The sequence below is a fragment of the Pomacea canaliculata genome, linkage group LG12 (genome assembly GCF_003073045.1).
Source record: "Pomacea canaliculata isolate SZHN2017 linkage group LG12, ASM307304v1, whole genome shotgun sequence".
NCBI lineage: Eukaryota > Metazoa > Mollusca > Gastropoda > Architaenioglossa > Ampullariidae > Pomacea > Pomacea canaliculata.
In genome coordinates, this window is record NC_037601.1 from 15579670 (window position 1) to 15601118 (window position 21449).

The window sequence follows — 21449 nt, forward strand, 5'->3', positions numbered from 1 at the left end:
TCTCGTCTTAAAATAATTATAAGTAGCAAAAAAATATGTCAGATGTAAGAATATATTATTTCTCTTATGTAGCCGCTCGATCCCTCTTTAAAATAAAGTCAAGAGGACTTATAGGCATAAAAATCACAACAAAAAAAAAAAAAGTTTCAGAATTTTTTTCATGAGGGGGAAAAACTCACATAGGATCTTATGTTAAGCAGAGTATCCATCTTTGAGCCGGTTGCATGTTTACTTTGGCCAATGCTAATGCTGCAGTTTTATTATGAACATTCTATCTTAAGTGCGGCACATCATATATATATATTTCTAGTGAATTAAATAGTGAAACAATTGTAGCCTTGTCTAACTGTACAGATTGACAGCTCGTGATTGGCAATGGGGATATGATATGTGAAACCTACACGTGATTTGCTCGATCTCTTCTTCCTCCACCGACGCCCATCCCTCTCTTGATCTTTTGCTTTCAAATTACAGATTTCATATGCCCAAAAGACAAATCAATTGCCGATGGCACAATTAAGTTATTAACTTATACAAGCTCAGCTGCCTATTTTAAACAGTGCCATTTAAATAAGTTCAACCACCATTTCACTATAAACACAATCGTTATCATAGAGAGAGAGATTCCAGCTCCAGAAAAGAAGGACCAGCTTTCTCTCTGTAGCTCTTAATTATCATTTCTTATCTGCGCAGTCAACAGGCTTTGGCTTCAGCACGACTGAACGGCTTCAAACTTTGTTTGAATGAACACCCACATACAGAGAAAAGTAGATTTATGAGATGTTCTTGCTTTATCGTCTAGCTGAGATAAGGCATGATTTTAGTTACAACCACAGGCATGTGGGAAATTGTTCAGCTCTGTTTTTCTTTCATCAGACCAAATTTTTAAAAATAGACCAAAGTTTCACCATGGGCTAAATTCAACAATATCTCCTTCTGCAATACAGTGCCTGTATTAATCAGCTCAATCTTCATCATTCCACAGTCATTTTGCATCTGTATAGTCTGAATGTTTTTGCTTGTGTTTAATATATGTTCTTTGTATATTACATTTGCAGTCTCGTGTGCAGTGTATTGAGCTCACTCCATGGAGAAAATGCACTTCATAAATAAGAGATTTTGACATAAGCCATGCTTATTTGCATATATTCAAGTGCACCACCATGTGGTCATTAGAAAAAAAATATGACTGGCATAAGAAAATGCCTATTTAGTAGGAATTGTTGGGATGAGCTTAGTTTTAGGCAGGCTGTGACAAAAAAGTGAAATTCTTGCTTTAAGTGCCACCTCTATCTTTTGTAATTTTGCATTATTAACCCATCTTCTCCCCTAAAATCAGGCAAACAAGGAAATCTTATTCCGGTAAGATGACAATGCACCCTGACCGCTATCTTGTTATATACATTGAAAGATGTCTCTTTTTATATATACTGGATAAAATAGCTGTATTAACTGTATTTTGTATTGGGTACAGGTTTCAGTGCATTACAATATTAAAATATGTTCAAGTAATCACTTTCAGCATCTTTTGAAGAAAATTTAGACAAAAAGTATCTTCTTTTTTGAGATGAAAAAGCTTTCACAAATTATCAATTACTGTAACACACAAAAGAACAATGAAACTGCATAATGCACTATAAACATTTCTTTCATTTGAAAAAGAAATAATGCATACTTATGTTCTCTAAATCTTTTCCTCTAAACTCTAAGAATTTTTGGGTTGTGAGAAAATCTTGTTTTATACTGTAAACAGCAACTTTAAACTTTTCAAAAGATATAAATTTTATTGCAGTAAGGGGCATATTAAGGGCTGTAAAGGCTGTGTACCTTTGAAATTCAAATGTGAAGAAAAAAGAACCCAGCAAGATTCACTCACAAACTCACATTGTTGCTTTACTCGCAAACCAGATATAATTTAACGAACATTTGATTTATTCTTCCCTATGGCAATGATATTTACACTTACAATTTCATGCTATAGTAAAATGCATAACAAAATTCAGCGTAAATGTTTGTTTTTGACATGCTCTGGCTTGATGTTTGGGTGAAGGATGTCTTGATGTGGGATTCTGGGAAATATAATGAGGAGGTAAACAAGGATTACAATAAATTTGAAAATGATTTTTCCACAAATGAATCCCATTATCCCACCTTGTACATGTAAACTTATACAATTACTGCACATGGATTGTGTACACATGAAAAGAGAGGAAAAAATGTATGGAAATTAAAAGTGGACTTCATTTTTTTTGTTTTCCTTTAAATTTTCTTTTGTATCTTCAGGGTTGTAGACCTGATTAATGTTGAGTGAAAACCTGAGGCTGCGAATGCACTTTAAACAGCAATGAATGCCAAAACAAACAAAAATACTTTTCATTCACGGAACCATCTCCCACAGGTGACAAAAGGCATACACCATTCACTACCATCCTCCAACTCTAATCTGAAGGACCAAAAATCAGGGAGATAACACTTGTGCCGATTCACTCATGAAGAGGAAAAGTAAATTGATCCACTGATGACTGATGTTAAATCACAAGCACAGTTTCTGTATGCAGCTCTGTTAACATTTTGAGGCTCATCTTCTTCTTGAGTAGTAACTGCCTATATAAGTATAATGAATAGGATTTAAGAGCATAAGGATGTCTGTGATTATTTTGGACCACCTGCTGCTGCTTTGTTTTGAACAGGAAGGTACAACTTGAACTCTGCTGGTAATTCATCTTCTGAGTACAGTCTGTCAGAGAAGTATACACGACGGATTCGGCAGTTTGCATGAATCTGTCACAAAAAAATTGGAAGCAGACTTGTTTATGATTCTATAGCATCTTTCTTTACAATACTGCCTTCTTTATATAAACAACAAGAATTCAAAGAAAAGTTAAATATTTTTAAGTCATTCCGACTTCTGTCTACTTTTAATATTCCCAGGTTAAGACAAGCATGCAGTCATATGCTTGTTAATTTTTTTTCTTTTGTCAAATTAAGTAACATCTCTGGAAATTATTATAAACTTGCACCTTATTTCTATTATTGTAAAAAAAAAATATCATGAAATCAGCATATTCTTAAATTTGAAACTCTCATTCACTTACCTACCCACAATATATAGGTCATCAGATAATAAAATAACCAATCATTGCTTAAGATGAAATGTTTTGCCTCACCTGAACTCTAAGAGTCTCAATGTAATTCGTCCCATAGGCACGCCGTGTGAAATCAGACAAATTGAACTGAATCTGATTCCAGCCATCATCAAGTCGCATAGGCATTGTGCATATGAAAGGCTTCACCCGTGTTGTGCTCTGATAGTTGCTGGCACGGAATCGTCTTCTCACATTCTTGTCATCCAGGACCTGTTAAAATAATGTTAATGTTAAAATAATTTTCTCTTTTTTGTGTGCTCATTATAGAAATATTGAAGGTGCACAACGAGTGAGTACTTGGGATCTGTAACAACAAAATGTCAAAACAGAAATATGTAAGGCGTAAGTTGAATATTTATTTTTAAACATATTCTCACCTGAACCTCAAATGTGAAATATTTCTTCAGATTTTTGATGATCATTACAAGGAATGGAAGCTTGATACCAAGTGTTTTCTTGGGGTCTGCTGGGCAGGTTATATATGTTGTGCTGGAACAGAGAGAGCAGAACATCAAGAAAATGTTAATTTGAAAGTATTTCTCTTTAATGTCATATGACAGAGGAAGTTATTTACAAATATCTTTATCCTAATCTTGGACTGAATGTCAGACATAATATAGGTGAATTATACTCAAACATTAGAAAAACTGTATCCCTTAATCTGTGGCTGCATGACCTTAAATATTAAGAAATCATTTCAGGTGCCAAGTACCCCATTAGTCAGTTTTAAAGTAAAGGACCATAGGCCAAGGTGTGCCTTGAGTTATGACTGAAAAGTGACCCCCCTCCCAGACAGAAGATTGGTACTTAATTTATTAGGGAAGATAAAAGACAGTAGAAAGAAAAGGCTGGGCTTTGTCTTTGATATACTATGTGTATTAAACCTTTTAGAGCTCACTACCTTTAGATTTTTCTGGTCATATAAATAAATGACTAACACTCAAGATAATAAGGAGCACACTTTCTGAAATTATTTTATTTTAATTCAGCTGCAAAATGAAGATATACAGTTTTTTACATTCTAGATCTGCATACACAAACAGTTTTTGAACTGATATAAAAGACAACATTAAATGTCTCCTGTTAATGTTTGTAACTTTTGGTGTAAAAACATCATTGGTATTCATTACCTACAATCACACTAATGAGAGTACTCTTAAAGATGCTTTTCTGCTTGCAGGTAATATCAATCTTGCAATAAATAACAATAAATATCTTTCCATTTATAATTAAAAAGTCAGCAGTTAAGCTATGTTTCACAACAGACACATATAATAGAGCTCAATTACTGTTCTTAAAAGCTGTTTTACTCGGGGTCTGGTCATTTCGCCCTAGTCATATCACACCACAGCCTAAAGCAATTTGTCCACTTCATCCCAAGTAAGACCATTTTGTCCCAAGACCAAAGAGTCAAATTGTCCCAGGCCCAGATGAGATGAGATGAAAAATATGTACAACACTGTCACATCTGTGTTGATGGGTATCTGACCTGAGATTGCAGTCCGAAACTCATCTTAATGCAATGTTGAGACATGCCAGAAAAAACACCATTTTTCAAATGAAATTGAATGTGTTATGCCAATATCACTGGTGTATTTTTGAGTTCAAGTGTAATTATTTCCCCTTCGATCTTCTTTGAACACAAATTTGAGATCAATTTGTTCTGAGTCTGGTATGATTTGATTTTTTGGTCTTGGAACGAAATGGTCTCACCTGGGATAAAATAGACATACCTGGAATGAATTAACCTAGACTCTGGGGCGAAATGACCATTAACCTTTTACTCACCTAACATTTGTGCCCACAATTTCTAAAACTAAAGACTGAATATCATTGTCTGTAATTCGCTTGATGTGGCCATTTCGGACCTGAAAATATAAAAGCAATTATATTATTTTAAGTGTAATATTGATAAACGATGACACATTCTTCCCAATTTTAACAAGCCTAACTATCGACACTACTATATAACCTCCAACCAAAATGGCGATCCCCATACTGCCGGAAGTGCTTCCCTAGCAACCGATATTAAATATATTAAATAACAGTTTCAATTTTCATCGCTCCTTTCTAATGTTTATATTTTAACTTTCCTTGTTAAAACTATCGACGTTCTGGAGATTATAAAATGCAATGTATTTTCAGTAATTCGTAAAGCTTTGTTTGCACAAGTCCCATTCTGAGTAACAACATAAACTGTTGTCGATTTATAAAATGCTAAAGTGATGCACATAAAAGGCTTGGTCACATACTCGTGGAAATTTCAGGGTTTTACTGAAAATAAACGCGCAAAATTCTACAACCTCATCCACATTCAGTTACACATCACACACAACTGAACAGTGTGAGATGCATAAGATACATTGAGGCTTTATTCAAACAGCATGGCATAAAATATGGCGGATAAAAGGCGCGTTAGTCCTGCATCTTCTGTTCCAATTTCACTTTTTATTTAGCTGTAATATGTAACAACTTTGCTACAATATAATGCAGTAAGGTTATTATAAGTATTATGTTGCTAACGAAAATAATCAAACATCAACAAAATTAAACAAGTAAGAAGAAAACTACATAAATTTTAATAACACTTACCTTTTTATCCCATATTTGGAGAGGTTTGCTACCGATACTGTAAAGTATGGATAAAAACCCACTCTGAAATGTGTTCTTGAACATATTGATACACTCCTACAGCTCAAGATGGAAATGGAGCCAATTTTCACGACTACTGTCTACACAGACCGACTTCCTCGAGATCGAGTCGTCAAGTGAAGTATTCGTTGTGAGAGACGATTGCCTTACCCTGTCGCTAAGGGACGTCTTGCTCTCGCGTAATGATACATGTTACCATGGGTTTGTATTTCCCATTGATGGGACAAAAATTTTAAAACAAAATATTTAAATTATTGAAAATTAAAAACTAGAGAAAATAACAAAACCTACGTGATGTGAATTTAAGTTACATATTTTTTGGGATTGCATTAAGGTATTTTTGATGTATCTTCTATGTGCACTATCTGGCGGTGCAACGCGGAGAGTTATAGCTTCCGGTACGTCTTCGCAACCACCGTTGCTCATAGCGCGTATCCAATTGTTTCCTGAGAATGCAGCATGTCGCGTGGTCACCGGTATATTGGAGATGGGCGTAACAGGCAAAACACGTGCAGTTTGGTCAACGCGGTAGGGGGTTGTGGGGAAACTTGGTGCTAGGTGTTATTTAGCTTTGTTGAAGGATCCGAAAATTGTTTTTTTCGGCATAGTTTTGGAACAGCACAAACTTGTATTTCACATCCATGGTTAAACATAATGAAATATAAATGATTCCAGCTGTCTCGTAAGCCAGAGATGTGTTGTTGAGGCATCACCCATGAATTTCTAGAAATTTTCTTAAAATTCCATGAACCTAAGTGGCATTTTAGAGGGTGACAAGAAACAATTGCCCGTCGACGGATCCTTTGATGATGTTATCCTCATCCCCTTTCAATCTGAGACTGTTGTACGATATGGGATTTGGCATGGCTGATGCAGTTTTCACTTTCTGTCAAGATCTCTATATGGTCCATTAACTTTTCTGGTTGTGTTGTGAACACCGAGGCTGTGACAAAGCAGGCACTTTAGCTTATCTTTTTCATGAAACTGGATATAGCGCTTTTCTGTTGTATATTTCTCAAGCTGTTTTAGAGAGTGTGTTATACTTTTCCTCTGATTCAGCTTTTTCAAATACTTATACAAGAACACAACCCCGTCAAGCAGTGAAAACTTTCTCTAAAATTATTGGGGTGCGGATCAAAACTATATACTACAGACTTTATGTGAGCAAAAGAAAGTCACTTCAGTTAGCTGACATAATACTGGTCTTTTCAGCACTCATTTGTATGGTGTAGGCAGTAGGTTTGATCTATATAAACCATTTTGAGTTTCAACAGTCTTATAGCAAGAACGATCGAATACACATCAACACATATATATGTTTTACCCACAGAATAATTTTATTATTTGATTAGAGCTAGGAAACAGGACCAATTAAGCCATCCCTCTCCTTCATTTTCTACACTGGCTTTTCATCTGTTCTCGCATCCAGTACAAACTGTGTTGTGTTTCAATTTCTTTGCTGGCACCTGCCCTGATTATTTTTCTGAACTGCTCTTCCGTTATGTCCCTGCAGCTAGACAACTCCGCTCCTCGTCATATGACCGTCTCCTTATTCTTCCTGTCACCAAAACAACATATGGCCATAGGATTTTTAGTTATTGTGCAGCAAAACAATGGAACTCTCTCCTTTCCATATCCGCCACCTACCCACTATTGAGTCCTTTAAATGTGCACTGAAAACGCACCTAATCTTCCGTAAACCTTACTCCTAACACCCTTTCCCATATAATGCTATAATGCTTTTTCAAACCCTTCCGTTTGCAATATCATGTTACTCTCAGCTTTTGCTCTTGTTATTTGGTTCCTCTTTGTGTTTTCTGTATTTGATTTTATTTTTCATCTAGTACGGTTGTTTATTCTTTTACATCTCATGTTATTTGTTTTCTGTATGCTGTCCATGTTTTGTTCTTGTTCTTAAGAGCTAAGAGCATACTCCTTAGGAGTGTGAGTATGCGCTTTACAAATTTTGCATTTATAATTATTTTTTGAATTGAAATTAAATAAATGTTGATTCAGAAGATGAATGATAAATACAGAATTTAAACAAATTTACTGCCATCAGATTTGTGGCTTTGATCATTTTAATTAGGACAGAATTCTAATAAAAGTCTTGATAAAACGGTTGTATAAATGGCATCTTAATTGGTCTAATGTGGTGCTTTAAGTAAACTATTAAAAAGCAATTTATATATTTTAAGTAGCCCTGTGGGGTGCAGGGTCCTATTATAAATGATAAAACCTAAATGTGTCATTTACGTAGCGTATAATCACAATCGAGAGTATAGGAACATGCTATCAACGACAAAGAGAAGACTTGGACAGAATGCAAAAAGGACGGAAGGAGAAACAACTATGCAGACGAATAATAGAAGACAAAAATGGAGGAAACAAACAATAAGGATGAAACGTATCATAAATCTGCAGAGGATTAGTCTGTTTCATATTAAGCACAAGCTATAGATGCTCACTCGCTGCCCTTTCATCGCTTAAGGAGACACTAGAATTTAATAAATGTTAAAGTTGAACCTAGAGATTAAAAAACAAAAACGGTTTTGAAAATATTACATCGATCATCCAAGACGGCGAGGAAACTTCTTTGAGTCTGTCTAGCTAACTATAAACTGCTGTCTTCCTTCTATTGACGGTCACTTTAGAAAAAGCCCAGAAGGAAGGAAATCATATGGTTGGATACAGATTTTTTTTTCTCTCCTTATGGTTCCCCACTTGCTTGACTGTTGTATCACAGAGATTTTATTCTTGAAATCACACATAGGTAGAAAACTTGTAAGGACCGCTTGGTGACAAAAATCAGCATTCGATATCGCTTTGAGATAAGTACGAGAGAAAAGAGACAAGCGATGCTTTTTTAAAAAACTGTGCCAAAGAGTGACCCCCCCTCAAACGGAAAGAGGAAGGTTGTCGTTTGGTAATGGCGTCGTAGAAGCTAAATTTAGGCCAGTTGGGAATTCTAGGCCGATGAGTTGTCCACACCAGTTGCCTTTTATGACGGTTTCGAAAGAATGTCAGACAGTGTTTATATTTTGCTTGTAACGAAGATTGGCAGGAAGAAAAAAGACAGAAGGCTGGTGACAATTAAAACAGTTCAAACAAATCAAGCTCGAGTGGAACTTCTAGCAGGGACTCTCTTAGTTGCTGCGCCCACTGATGAACGCACCCTTTCTCAATCAGGAGGTGGTCATTACGAAAGTCTTGAAACAGGAGACGAAGTTTATTGTAGTAGAAGCGAAATAGAAGAACTTGTACCCTCAACATGTGATCTATTGAGACCCATACCTACGTGTGCGGAAAGACTTGAAGTGTACAAAAACAAGGAATGGCTTCAGGAAGGATTGCAACTTCGGCCTGGTGACAATGTGTTTGTCAAAATTAAAGGCCATCAGAGTGAACTTCCTGGCGTGATCCGCTATCGGGGACTTATACCAGATGGCAATGGTGTATTTTTCGGGATTGAGCTTACGGCAAGTCATGTATCAAGTCATCTTCGTTAGATTAGATTTTTGAGGGTTAACTCCCCTATCGAAACTGTGTAATATGTATTTTATTCGAAACAAACTATTATTAATGTTAATATCACTATTGTCTTTTTGAAAATGCCTATTCACAAGAAATGACAACAGTGTACACTACGTAGAATTACTTTTAAAAGGATGAGGGTGAAATTTCACCGAGACACTTAGTATTTATACATTGAATTGTAAATGTTCACAAATATAATTATAGTAGAGTGTGGCGACCAAATCACAAGCTCACAGTTTGTCTCATCCCCACCAGGTCTGGCACATATATTCATTTTGGTTATGGCTCAGTGAAGGGTTATTTTTGTTTGGCATATATTGCTGTAGGGTATGTTTTCTCTTTTCTAAGTGGCTTGATGAAGAAATTGTAACATTCCTCTACCATGTAGAATAAACAGGAACAATGTAATAATTTGAGACAGTACTAATGTCAAAGAGAGAGAGAGGGAGGGAAAAAAACCAACAACAAAAGACAGGGAGGAAATGAGGGAGGGGAAAGAGATCAAGTGAGTCTCACAAAAAACATTGTGCACATAGTTTCAAACATGAACCTGTCAAGTTAAGGAGGGGATCAAAAATGCAATTTTTTTTTTCATTTCACTACATTGATACTTGCACAAGGAACAAAGATAGCAACAGATCAAATCGCTGATAATAAAAACCACATCAGGAGAGTTAGTGGTAGAAATCCATCCAGGAAAAGCTAGGTACCCCAGCTAATTCTTTAAATATCAAAAAGTAATAAATTCTTCTGACATGCTTGAACAAATTTGATCAAGCACCTGAAATTCATTGTAGTTGTTACTAGTCTTTAATTTAAAAGAAATTTATTTTGTTTTTCTTTATCCTTTATAAATAGGAAAACAGTGGTGAGGGAACAACAGATGGAGTATACAGAAAAAAGCGACTCTTTCAGACACATCCTGATAGTGGAGTCTTCTGTCCTCTTCACAAGATACGAAAGCAGCGAGAAAGCTGGTTAAAAAGTGATCGGGCAAGAGTGGGACAAAAGAGCGCCATGAGTTCATTGGAAGAAGATATTTTACGGATAGGAGACAGAGTGATGTGGCCCAGTGACAATGGAAATGAATATGGGACTGTGAGGTGGATTGGGCATCTTCCTGGTGATACATCTGGAGAAAAGACTGTTGGAGTAGAATTTGTAGGTGCTTTCAGCTATTTTGTAAAATAAGAGAAATACTGTAAAATTGTATATCGGAGATTATTGTAGGATGCAGATTTGTAGATTCTGAGAAAAATTCAGGCTGCCGACAGGCATATAATTTGAGAATCAGTCCAGTCCTGTGCTCACAGAAACACTATGGTTGGTGCACATTTGAACATGTGATGCACCGCATCAAAAATAAATTAAGGTGTGGTCTGCTTCAAATATTACGTGATGTGAAATCAATGATGGCAGTTGGGTAGCTTTCAGACTGACAAGCTGTTGCTCACATACTAATTCTAAATTCTATGGTAGGAATCAAGTTGGAAAAGCATAAGCCCTTAAAACTTTGCACTGTAATCATCCTTCAATAGTTATCTTGAGGAGGCTGGGGTTGGTCTCTAAAGGCTTTAAAGTTCTACCAAATGAGCAGGGATATTTCCAGCTATATAGTGTTAACAAGGCAGGATGAAAGGCTTACACTGTCAATAACTGATAAAAAAATTTCATTTGATGGGGCTTTTCATTCCTCTAGGGGCCTTTATTTTATTCTTTGAAAATCCTAGAATGATCTCTGATATCAATCTTTAAAACTGAGTGAATGCAATCCTTTCGAATGGTGATGAAACAAATTATAAAACTGTTTCACAACCTTTTAGTTAGACTGTAGAACCTTAGACCTGGCATGTAGATTTGCCTCAGCTTTCACTTATATTAATGACCATATCAATTTTCTACCCAAAGGTATAATTTTGTCACTGTCACTGCATCAAAGTTATGGGTGCTGGAATATATAGACATATTCAGGTAAATAACTGATGATACAGCTGAAAAAGATTGGTGCAACCTTAAGAGTAAGGAAGCATAGATGTGCTAGTAGCTATGTACTGGATTTTATGGAGTGTTTACCTCTTTGTTAGCTTTTTGGAGATTATTGGATGCAATTCTGCATGGTCTTATGGTGATGTGGCATTTGGGTCGGATTAATAGAGTGATAACGTTGTGAACATTTTTTTGTTGTTGTTGATCTTGTACTTATAGGAATCTGAGTGGATAAGCCCCTTTTTGTTCTCAAGATTCAAGCCTACAAACATTGTTATGCACTAAAATAGGTTAAAATCTTGAAATACAGAGGAATGTTCTAAGGTAGAAAATATTGAGTGTTTGCAGATATGGCTTGTGTATGTGTGTGAGTTATAACTCAAAGTTTTTTTTTAATGAATGAGTTATTTTTAACAGGATTTTTTTGTGTATACTTAATATTTGGACAGCTTTTAAACTTGCTCGTTCTAGGACAATCCCATTGGAACTGGAACAGGAAAATACAAAGATCAGCGCCTGTTCTACACCAAACAAGGACATGCTTCACTCGTTCCTCTTATGGGCTTGATAAAAGATGGTGAGTTTTCTAAGTAATCTGGAAATGTACACAAAAGTTTTAGCCTTTTCCAATCGGCTTTTATTGCCTGCAATTAATTAATGCAGGATGACTTATCATAATCATGAGTACACTGTGATGTAGAAATGACATGAATTTCTGCTACAAATTGTATTTGAGAACTGTTTTGTTCTCTTGAAAAACAAACTAACAGATGTTCTTTAAGAGTAAAGGTGCTAAAGCTGAGATGCTTTGTTGCACAGTTTGTTAGAAAGTACTACTGTGTTAATGCATGGCAGTCTTTGCTTCACAAAAAAAGTGATTGCAAATCATTTCATAAGAGATAATACTTTCAGGTATTGACAATTGATATAAAACAGATCTCCACCCCCACACCTGCAGATTGGTTGACTTATACTATGAGTAAATCCAGTTACAGAATTTTAGCAGGAACCTATATGATAGTTTATATTGAAAGATTTTGATGAAAGTTTAAGTGTTATAGTTGTGCATTATTTGTTGACAGCTCTTCTGTTACAGTATTTAATTCAAGAATCGGGGGTTTATATAATATGTGATCTTTATCTGTATTTATTAGCTAGGAAAATGCTTAAATGACTGGAGATTCTCAACAAAAAAAAAAAGCTATATCATAAAGAAAATAATCTGTTCAATATATATATATGTAGTCACAATACAACTTTTGAAATCTGTTTTACAGATAGCTTATCACCACCTGCTGAGAAGTTCCTAACAGCAGTGGAGATGGAGAATCCAGAATTCAGAAAAGAGCAGGAAAAACTCATGAGGCAGTTCCAGGGTAGCCAAGGTGCTCGTTCTTCTAGTAACTGCCTACAAGAAGAGGAGAAAGGGGAGTACTGTAAGCACAGCAACATTAATCCAAACTGTGCTCCTCAGAAAAAGTCAGACTTGGTGCACGAGCAAATTGCACAATCACAAACAAATGAACATTTCTGGAAGTCAGGGGGCTTGGTGGACAAGGTTGAGAATGAAAGTGCCACTCCACAAAGTCAGCAGCTAGGATTACTGGATGTTATGCCTGGAATGGGAAGAGAGTGGTTTGAATCCACTGTATGTTCGCCAGTATCAAGGTATTTTTAAACATTTCTAACGATGGTGAGAAAGAATAGGAAGAGAGCCAGAAAGAAAATGGCATTGTGAACTGATGTATGGAAGGCACCTTTCATATTATAAAATTTTCATCTCATTCCAGAGGTTCAGCAATATGTTTTCTTTAGATAACCTTTGAAAAGTTTGGATCCCTTAAAAATATAGGAAAAAATAATACTACATCTGTATATCTGTACAGAGTCTTTGGACAGAAACAGAGATGGAAAGCAGAGTTCATCAAGCTCCACTACTTCCTCTGTACCCCCTGATCCTGATCTAGTGGTTGGATCCATGGTAGAGGTGCTATTGCAAGGAAAACCACCTCTGTATGGTGTTATCAAGTGGATTGGTACTTTTGATGATCAGACGAATAAAGTTATTGCTGGTCTTGAGATGGTGAGCCATAAAAACTGCATCTCTGAAACATATGCGCACATATGCCTGCAAGAAAAGTATAAAAAGATGCTACCACTATTTTTCAAAAAGAAAAATGAAAGTGTTAAATAAGTTCACTTGACCGTAATATATAAGCTGCAATATTTTTGTTTTCTACTATACGTTTGGCATTTCTTTTCTTAACAAAAAATAGTTTGTTACAAGATTCACAATTATGTTAATCTTGAGATGTATAGTTTAGATGTAGGTGGAGACTAATGATGAGCACTGTAACCAGTTAATCAGAAGGAGCAAGGCATGCTATTTCTATTATTAATCTGCTAATAATCTAGTATTATTTATAAAAGAAAAGGTGCACTATTAGTTAAGAAACCTTTGTGTTGATGGACTTTTATCCTTTGATATTCTGATTTTTCTTTCTTTTGATGGGGCCCCAAGACCACTTTAAAAAAAAAAATCCTAGCTTTATCACTGTAACAAAGGTTTAAAGCAATTGTAGCTTTTATAAATGCAGTTTTGATAAGCTTCATGCGACACTGTGTACAGATGAGTGAGGTGTGTTAGTGTTGCATTTACTTTTTTTTTTTTTAACATTTAGGAAGAAGAGATTTCAGCAGGAACTGATGGAACTTTCAAGGGGAAAAGGCTTTTCAGCTGTGCTCCTCACAAGGCTTTTTTTGTACCTTTGAATAAGTGTCGTAAAGATAAGCGCTTTCAAGGAGATGCTAAAAGGCCTAGCCAAGAAGGCATGTTCTTATTTCAACTTCCTTTTTTCACCCAAGGGTTTCTTTTTTTAAGGAGAGAATACTGCTTCAAAAAATGCTAGCGTGTGCTTAAATTATATATAATCGCTAGGTGGGGTAATATTCCCAATTTGTAATATTTAGAATATTTTGTGTGCTTGCGAACAAGAGAGAAATGAGTGGAGAATTTTTGCGCGAAGTGTTAAGTGTTCTGGATTTGTATTTGTATTTATGCATATGACTGTGAGTATAAGGTGTCTATGAGGTTCATATTTTTTTTTCAGAATTTGGTACCATAGAAACTCCAGACATTGATGGAGAAATCTGTCCACCTGACGTTAAAACACCTGAAGACTTGTTACCAGTATGTGGAAAATCGCGGGGAATTCAGGGTCATCACAATTCTTGCTATCTTGATGCCACACTGTTCTCTATGTTCTATTTCACCACCGTCTTTGATTTTATTTTTAATGAGCCTCCTAGGCCTGATTCTGTGCCAGAGCATCAGAGAGTCCAGAAGGTGCTCAAAGAGGGCATTGTCAACCCTCTTCGTAGGTGAGTTTTATTAAATACTTAGCTAAGTATCTTTTTTTTTATATTTAAATAAGAGGAAATTTTCTGACTTGTTTAGAAGTAACAGCTCCCATGCTATGTTGACACTATTTGTGACTGATGTAAACCCTTTCTGGTAGCTGAGCCCACCTGCAGATAACAAGCTTTAGTCTCCAGGACCAGTTGGCTTAACTGACAATAGCCTGGCGGCTAAACTGTTTGTTATTTTCAACAGGTAGCATTAATGAAGCTTTATTTATTTTTTTTTAATCAATTCTTTGAGTAGGGCATTTTCAGGTAAATAAAAGTATTTGTCATATTTTTTCAGATACAACTATGTACGAGCAGATAAAGTTTTAAAATTAAGGGAACTTCTTGACAAGCTTGGTACAATACCAGGCATGATGGGAGAAGAGAAAGGTGAGTTCTTTGTTTAAGCTATTTCAAGACTTTTGACTACGCTATTTCAGTATGTGCAAAATAATCATTTGTTTGATTGATATGCATGCACTACATTTCTATAGAATACATGTCATGAACAAAGTATGAATATGATAAAGCACATAAAAAAAAATCAGTGGTGGGCTTAGTGCAACAAGTAGGACATAGAAAATTTGTCATAAGAAAGATAATGTAAAGAGAGTATTTATACAATTCTAATAAAGATTATTGAATACAAAATATTGCAATTTTAAAACACGAGAAACCCTTTGTTTACCAGTGTATCTTGTTTTGATCTTTCAGACCCAGAAGAATTTTTAAGTGCTCTCCTTTCTCAAGTTATCAAGGCTGACCCACTGTTACATTTGAGGCAAGTGGTCACTAACAGAGAATGTGTGTGTGTGGTAGCTCACAAAAAAATTTCTTTAATCTCATGACAAATGTAGCCATGGTAAGCTTATTAAATTTGTTGTCACTTTTGTTTGTCTTATTTTAACAGTTCAGGTGAACATACCTATTTCTATCAGCTGTTTCTTGAAAAGGATGAAAAACTGTTGCTGCCTACAACACAGATCCTCGTAGAACTTTCATTTTTGCAAGGAAATGTCAAATTGAAAGAGGTAAATTTGCATGAAGTGCTAACAAAATATACCAAAACTGTAAAGGGAAATCTAGTGCATAGAGAACTATGCAATTGGTAGGAGAAGCTAAAACACAGGTCAGAGGTAGAATAGAGTAGCCAGCTTATATTTTACCCGATAATTCATCTTTCTACATTTCACAGAGCAATAATTTAAAGACTGTTTTTAATGAACCTAAGTGATGTGCAGAAGTATTGATAGCAATTTTAAAAAAAGACTCAATTCATTTCTAAAGGTACCCAACTACAGAAACAGCTGTGGAACAATATTAACATGAAAATAAACTTAAATATGTAAATAATGATAGAAAATGGCATGAAATGGCATAGCCACCACCCCTAATGGCATGAAAAGATTATTATATAGAGAGCCAAGAAAAAAATGAGAAGGATATATTCTGTCAAATTTCTGTCATCTTTTACATTTTGTTGAGTAAAAGCATGTTTGTCATGAAATGAACAAAATGATATTGTGGAAGTATACCAAAAATCTGTGTTCATTGTGGTTTGTCTTTGTGTAGGTACCATCATGTCTTATGCTACAGATGCCTAGGTTTGGCAAAGATTACAAAATGTATCGTCGCATTATACCTAGTCTAGAACTTGACATCACTGATATCTTAGAAACAGGTAAGTTGTCAAAAGTTTAACAGTGCTTAATATATTTAGGCTCTTTAAATTTGGACTAGGCTGCACGCACATTATTTTTAAAAAAAAACTAGGTTTAGTTCACCTTAAGTTGCTAATTCCAACAATCTAAGGACCTATTTCAGTTCACAAGTTACAAGGCTTCCATTGTGGAAATTCATAATTTAGAACCATGCAACTTGCTGACATATCTAGGCTTCATTAAAATGCTCCCTCTGATTACAGCCTTACCAAAATAAACATTATCATGTAATTATTTTGGTTTCTTTATACACAAAATGAATATGTCAAGGTTTAAGGCTTGCATCTTTGACCAGAAATGACTTGCTTGCTAAATTTGGAGATGTACTCTCATAAGACAATACCATTATTCAAAAAACAAAATATGCACTTGGATTGATATAAGAAAACATTTTATTTGCTCCAGAAGAGATGAGGGGTTATTTCTAAAAGAAACTTTATCACGTAATTAGTAATTTGTTTTAATCTTATCTATCTGAGAGATTTTGCAGATGTTGCAGTAAGAAGTAGTTGGCTACAGCTTTATTTGTCTTCTGAACAGGAATTAGAGAATGCATTGTTTGTGGAAGTCTGGCAAGATTTGAGTGTAAAGACTGCCATCTTATACATGGACAGGGGCTTAGTACAACAGCATTTTGTGCTACGTGTATTAAAATGGTGAGTTATTTTTAAGTGTCATTGTGGGGATGGCAAATGGAGGGGCAGGAGCAAAATAGTTTGTTTATACTTATGTGTATTTTCTAGGAAGCATATTTTTGTGACTGGTTAAGATCTCGAGACTATAACATTATTACTACCACCACCACCACTGATACTGCTTCATCATGAGCTTACATTAGACTTTGTTCTTATCACATCCAAATTATTCTTTGTTATAGTCCCATCAACATAAGAAACGTCAGGCTCATCACCCCAAGGAACTGATGGTTCCTCCGGAGTTTTTGGCTAAATACTCACAGATATGTGAGGAGTCTGGGCCTATCTGCAGACAGAATGGAGAGCCTTTAGGAACATCTCATGACTATGGACTACCAAAAGAGAAAATGGAACTTTTTGCCGTGTTGTGCATACAAACAAGTCACTATGTTTCATTTGTCAAGTGTGGTTTAGGCAAGGAAGCACCTTGGGTATTTTTTGACTCAATGGCAGATCGCATGGGTGAGTAGGATATGGCTGCTTAACTCTTACTATTTGAGAGGGGTTTAGGGAGTTCTGATGCTTTGTTTTGGGTTGTGTTACAACAAAAACTCGCTGCTCAAATGCAAATGTATTACAAAAGAAGGCTTGTTATATATCAAATTCAAGGAAAATGAATAAGCATTTATTATACCCAAAAAGTCAAAAGAAGTGCCAAAATTGAAATATTTTTGAATTTAAAATTAAGTATAAATAATAATTTTCATTATAATCTACTAAATGATCAACATCACAAGAAGAAAAAGTGTTGACACCTTTAGATAATATATTTTAACTTTAAAAGGCTGAAGTTCATTCAGTTATCTATAGAATACCAACTTTTCTACATTTCATTGAAGCTTACCATGGCTTTTCTGTCCAAAGTTGCTAACTGTTGATTGTTTCGTTTCTTTGATTTGGGTTGAACACAGCACATTTCTTTGCAAATGCAAAATATAATATAGTCCTGCTGATAGCAAACTAAAGAAAGTGATTAAACTTTTAAGGTATAAAAAAGGAAAAAGAAAGGTGAAAGAAAAGGAAATTTGTAAGATTAAATTTAAAACAAATGTGTCGTGGTATAATTACCAAAGTAAATTATCAGTGTAGTAGCATGAGGGAAAACATCTCCTACCTCAAACTAAGGCGTTCTAATATTTTAAAAAATTTTTTACAGGATATTTAAATTTTGATTGTTCATGAACTTTTTTTTATTATTATTATTTTATGCATATAGTGGTGCTATATAAAGGATTCATCTGAAAATTCTGACGACACCCTTTCATTATGATAAAACATGCTTTGAAAAAGTCCAAATTAATTTTTTTAAATACGATCAATAAAAATGATGTAATCTTCGTAAAAATTTGTGGAAAATGCTCTGGTTGAGATGTTATAAGTATTGATCGCGATCACAAGAAGTAAATAAAAGCGGCTTATGTTTTTTAGTCACAACTAATGGTCACATGTTTTAGACAAATAATTCCATTAGCTCCATTTTCATCATTATCATTTTCATCAGAAATGACAAAGGATTCACCCTTCAAGTAGAAATTTTCAACTTCAGACTTAAAAACAGATATTTCTCCACTAAACGGTGAAAACAAATAGCTGCTCTCAATCGATGTGTACACACAGTGATGGCAAAATGGATGAGGTTCAAGATTGTATTTTTGAAATCATGGGAGCCATATAGTGCGAGTTAAGGTAGTAGAATCCAGAAAGAAATGTTTGTTGTAAGTTTAATTTCTGCACTGCAGAATTAATTTCTTATTGTAGTTTAGGTTAAGCAGTTAAGCTGTTTAAGATTTAACCATTTCAAGGATCAGATAAAAAAAACATTGGCCAGTAAATTAATCTTACAAAATAAATTTGAGACTCTTGTTTACTTTCATGTAACAAAAAGGATTCACACAATATTCCTGTCATGCAATGTGTAACCTTTCTTTTTGGTCTCTAGGTGAACAAGGTGGGTACAACATCCCTGAAGTTCAGCATGTACCAGAATTATCCAGGTGGCTATCCGAAGACAACTTTCAGTCTATTCTAGATGTAGAAGACGACAAAAACCTTCCTGAACACATGCGCCGTCTGCTGTGTGATGCATATATGTGCATGTACCAAAGTCCTACGGTTATGATGTTCCGTTGACCATGCTAAGCTTCTTCTCTCACAACATCTTTTTAAAACATTTTCTGAACTGCAGACAGATGTTTGCTTTACGTTGCAAGTGCAGTTTGAGCTGAACAGATGTGTTTGGATCTGCATTACATTGCCACATTATGTGTGCTTCACTTTTTTTAGAATGGGCTAGAGATATAGTTGAGGGAACTGGCAAAGGTAAGCTTATTGTGATTGTTTCAAAGTGGAGACAACAGCAACTGTTAATTTCTGACACCCAAGAGGAAAGAAAGCAAAAAATAAGTGCAGAAGACAATGGTATTTGCTGGTTTTAACGAGGCGCATTATATACAGAAAAGGACAGTTTCTAATGCCAGTATTCTGATGATCAAAGATTGTCCATTTGCTAGCACGTGGAGAAGTGGGCTTACTGCAAATGCTTGTGGTGTTTTAAACCCAATTTGGATGTCTATAAAGTGCAGTCTGTAAGCATGATGTGCATGCATGTTATCTCTTTGATACAAGGAAATAAGACAGATGACTGCAGATTAGATCACGTATACAAAACAGATCTCACAGCACAAAAAAAATTAAATCACAAGCAGATAAAATGTGTGGAGTGTATGCATTTATCAGCACACCCCAAAAAAACAAGTGCAGACCACTAGATCCCAAAATACATGCAAATGGACACCATCACACCTAGAACCCATGCAAGTGCACACTACTAGATTTCCTGAACACAAGAACCTGAAATCAACATCCTATGATCATATACAATTGGAATCTCAAATCCCCAAAACCGTGCAAACCACAACCAATGCTGACTTCCTGAGGTGAAATCAGTCCTCTGTGGAACAGGTGAAGTCCCTTAAGATCACCCCACTCTAATCCTAAGACTTTTCTCTTAGACTTTGACAGCCTGGGATCAACTGTCAGCTAGTCACTCTAGCCCATTAATGGCTGTCAGTGGAATGATGAAGCAGCCACAATTATTGACCCATTTAGCAAAATTTTGGGATAGAAATTATGAGAATGGGACAACTTTACTTTGTAAATGCACCTGGGAATATAATTGCTATTTATTTAAAATATAATTTTATGATAAACTTAAGACTAATTTCAACTGAGACAAACTGAATGCTAATCTAGGTTTTCTATATCCTGCTGAAGAGCTGTCCATTTTCCATATTTGCATGGATGTGCAAAGTGTAACCTTTCAAAAAGCTAATCTTTCCCAGCTCTGCTATGTATATGTGTGCCTGTGTGTGTGCATGTGATTGCTAGATGTTTTAAATTGTGCGGGAAATAAAATTAAATCAACATGAGAAAGTGATAAACTGTTCTTTATTGATGTTTTAATTAAAATGTAAGGACAAGTGTAGACATACATTGTGTTTTCAATTAAAAAAACTCATAAATGAAAAAGTGCAACAAAATTAAAATCTTTTTCATTACAGTTATCCTGACTCTACTGAGTTTCTCAAGGGAAACTATGGATTAATGTTTCTTTGTTATAACACAATGTCACTTTAGAAGTGCTAACTTAACTAGCCCAGCCTGTCTTTAAATGGTCACGATGACCAGTCAATCAAGATTTTTGGAGCTCATGACTGTCACAAACCTGCACTCCTCAACATATCATTCTGATATTAATGTCATTACCATATTGTAAGGTTGGCATTAGACTTTTTATTTTGGAAAGAGTCCCATTGTCTGGAGGCCTTTGAAAATGTCAAAGTGAATGGCTCTCATGTCTAAGGCAAGCAAGGTGAAGACCAACCCTCTGCTACCTTTATCTTTCCAAGTTAAATCAGGTTACCTGTTAAGGAGCTGCTGAGAGGATAAGGGGAGTTTTCTAGCTGCAGGCCTTGAGGGGGAAAAAAAAATCAAAAGTTGCTTGCATGTACCATCTTTTGTTGCCAGAATAACAATGACAAAGAATTAAAGAAGTGAAACTTGCACACCTTGGTTATTGTAAGATTGTGAAATACCTGATAACATACAGACACTTGACTGAAAAATCCACCTGCTCTAAAGACATCAAAAACTGAATGACAACAAACTTCTACTTAATGATAACAAGACCATGCCAAAATATCTTGCTCTGATATTTCAAATGTTTAAGATATTTCATGGATGTACGTGATGGCATTGATATGCATGTATTTTTATATTAGTAGAAATTCAGAAGGAATAGTTCT

General features: G+C 35.3%; 2 protein-coding genes across 3 annotated transcripts; one reads left to right on the forward strand and one right to left on the reverse strand.

Annotated features, from left to right (window-relative positions):
* Positions 1-1911: 1911 nt before the first annotated feature.
* Positions 1912-5973, reverse strand: LOC112576736 (cilia- and flagella-associated protein 20). Its single transcript, XM_025259407.1, has 5 exons — positions 5739-5973; positions 4935-5014; positions 3524-3635; positions 3168-3356; positions 1912-2781 (listed from the first exon to the last, which is right to left on the reverse strand). The coding sequence occupies exons 1-5, from the start codon at positions 5820-5822 to the stop codon at positions 2653-2655; spliced, it is 594 nt and encodes a 197-aa protein (XP_025115192.1). The 5' UTR covers positions 5823-5973; the 3' UTR covers positions 1912-2652.
* Positions 5974-8690: 2717 nt separating this feature from the next.
* Positions 8691-21209, forward strand: LOC112577064 (ubiquitin carboxyl-terminal hydrolase CYLD-like). Of its 2 annotated transcripts, XM_025259978.1 has the most exons (11): positions 12786-12989; positions 13208-13404; positions 14003-14150; positions 14432-14702; positions 15028-15119; positions 15444-15510; positions 15640-15760; positions 16302-16410; positions 16991-17106; positions 17328-17607; positions 19085-21209. In XM_025259978.1, the coding sequence occupies exons 1-11, from the start codon at positions 12929-12931 to the stop codon at positions 19273-19275; spliced, it is 1653 nt and encodes a 550-aa protein (XP_025115763.1). In that variant the 5' UTR covers positions 12786-12928; the 3' UTR covers positions 19276-21209. The 2 variants fall into 2 exon arrangements, with proteins under 2 accessions (XP_025115764.1, XP_025115763.1); XM_025259979.1 differs by lacking the exons at positions 14003-14150; positions 14432-14702; positions 15028-15119; ... (4 more) ...; positions 17328-17607; positions 19085-21209 and adding exons at positions 8691-9277; positions 10194-10496; positions 11793-11898 and having other exon boundaries at positions 12599-12989; positions 13208-13399.
* Positions 21210-21449: the final 240 nt, after the last annotated feature.

Coding starts and splice junctions, on each gene's coding strand:
- LOC112576736 (XM_025259407.1), bottom strand. CDS start 5,822: ATGTTCAAGAACACATTTCAGAGTGGGTTTTTATCCATACTTTACAGT. Junction 5,015..5,738: donor TCCAAATATGGGATAAAAAG/GTAAGTGTTATT, acceptor TTATATTTTCAG/GTCCGAAATGGCCACATCAA. Junction 2,782..3,167: donor TTGAGACTCTTAGAGTTCAG/GTGAGGCAAAAC, acceptor TTTTTGTGACAG/ATTCATGCAAACTGCCGAAT.
- LOC112577064 (XM_025259978.1), top strand. CDS start 12,929: ATGTTATGCCTGGAATGGGAAGAGAGTGGTTTGAATCCACTGTATGTT. Junction 15,511..15,639: donor GACCCACTGTTACATTTGAG/GCAAGTGGTCAC, acceptor TTATTTTAACAG/TTCAGGTGAACATACCTATT. Junction 15,761..16,301: donor GAAATGTCAAATTGAAAGAG/GTAAATTTGCAT, acceptor GTCTTTGTGTAG/GTACCATCATGTCTTATGCT.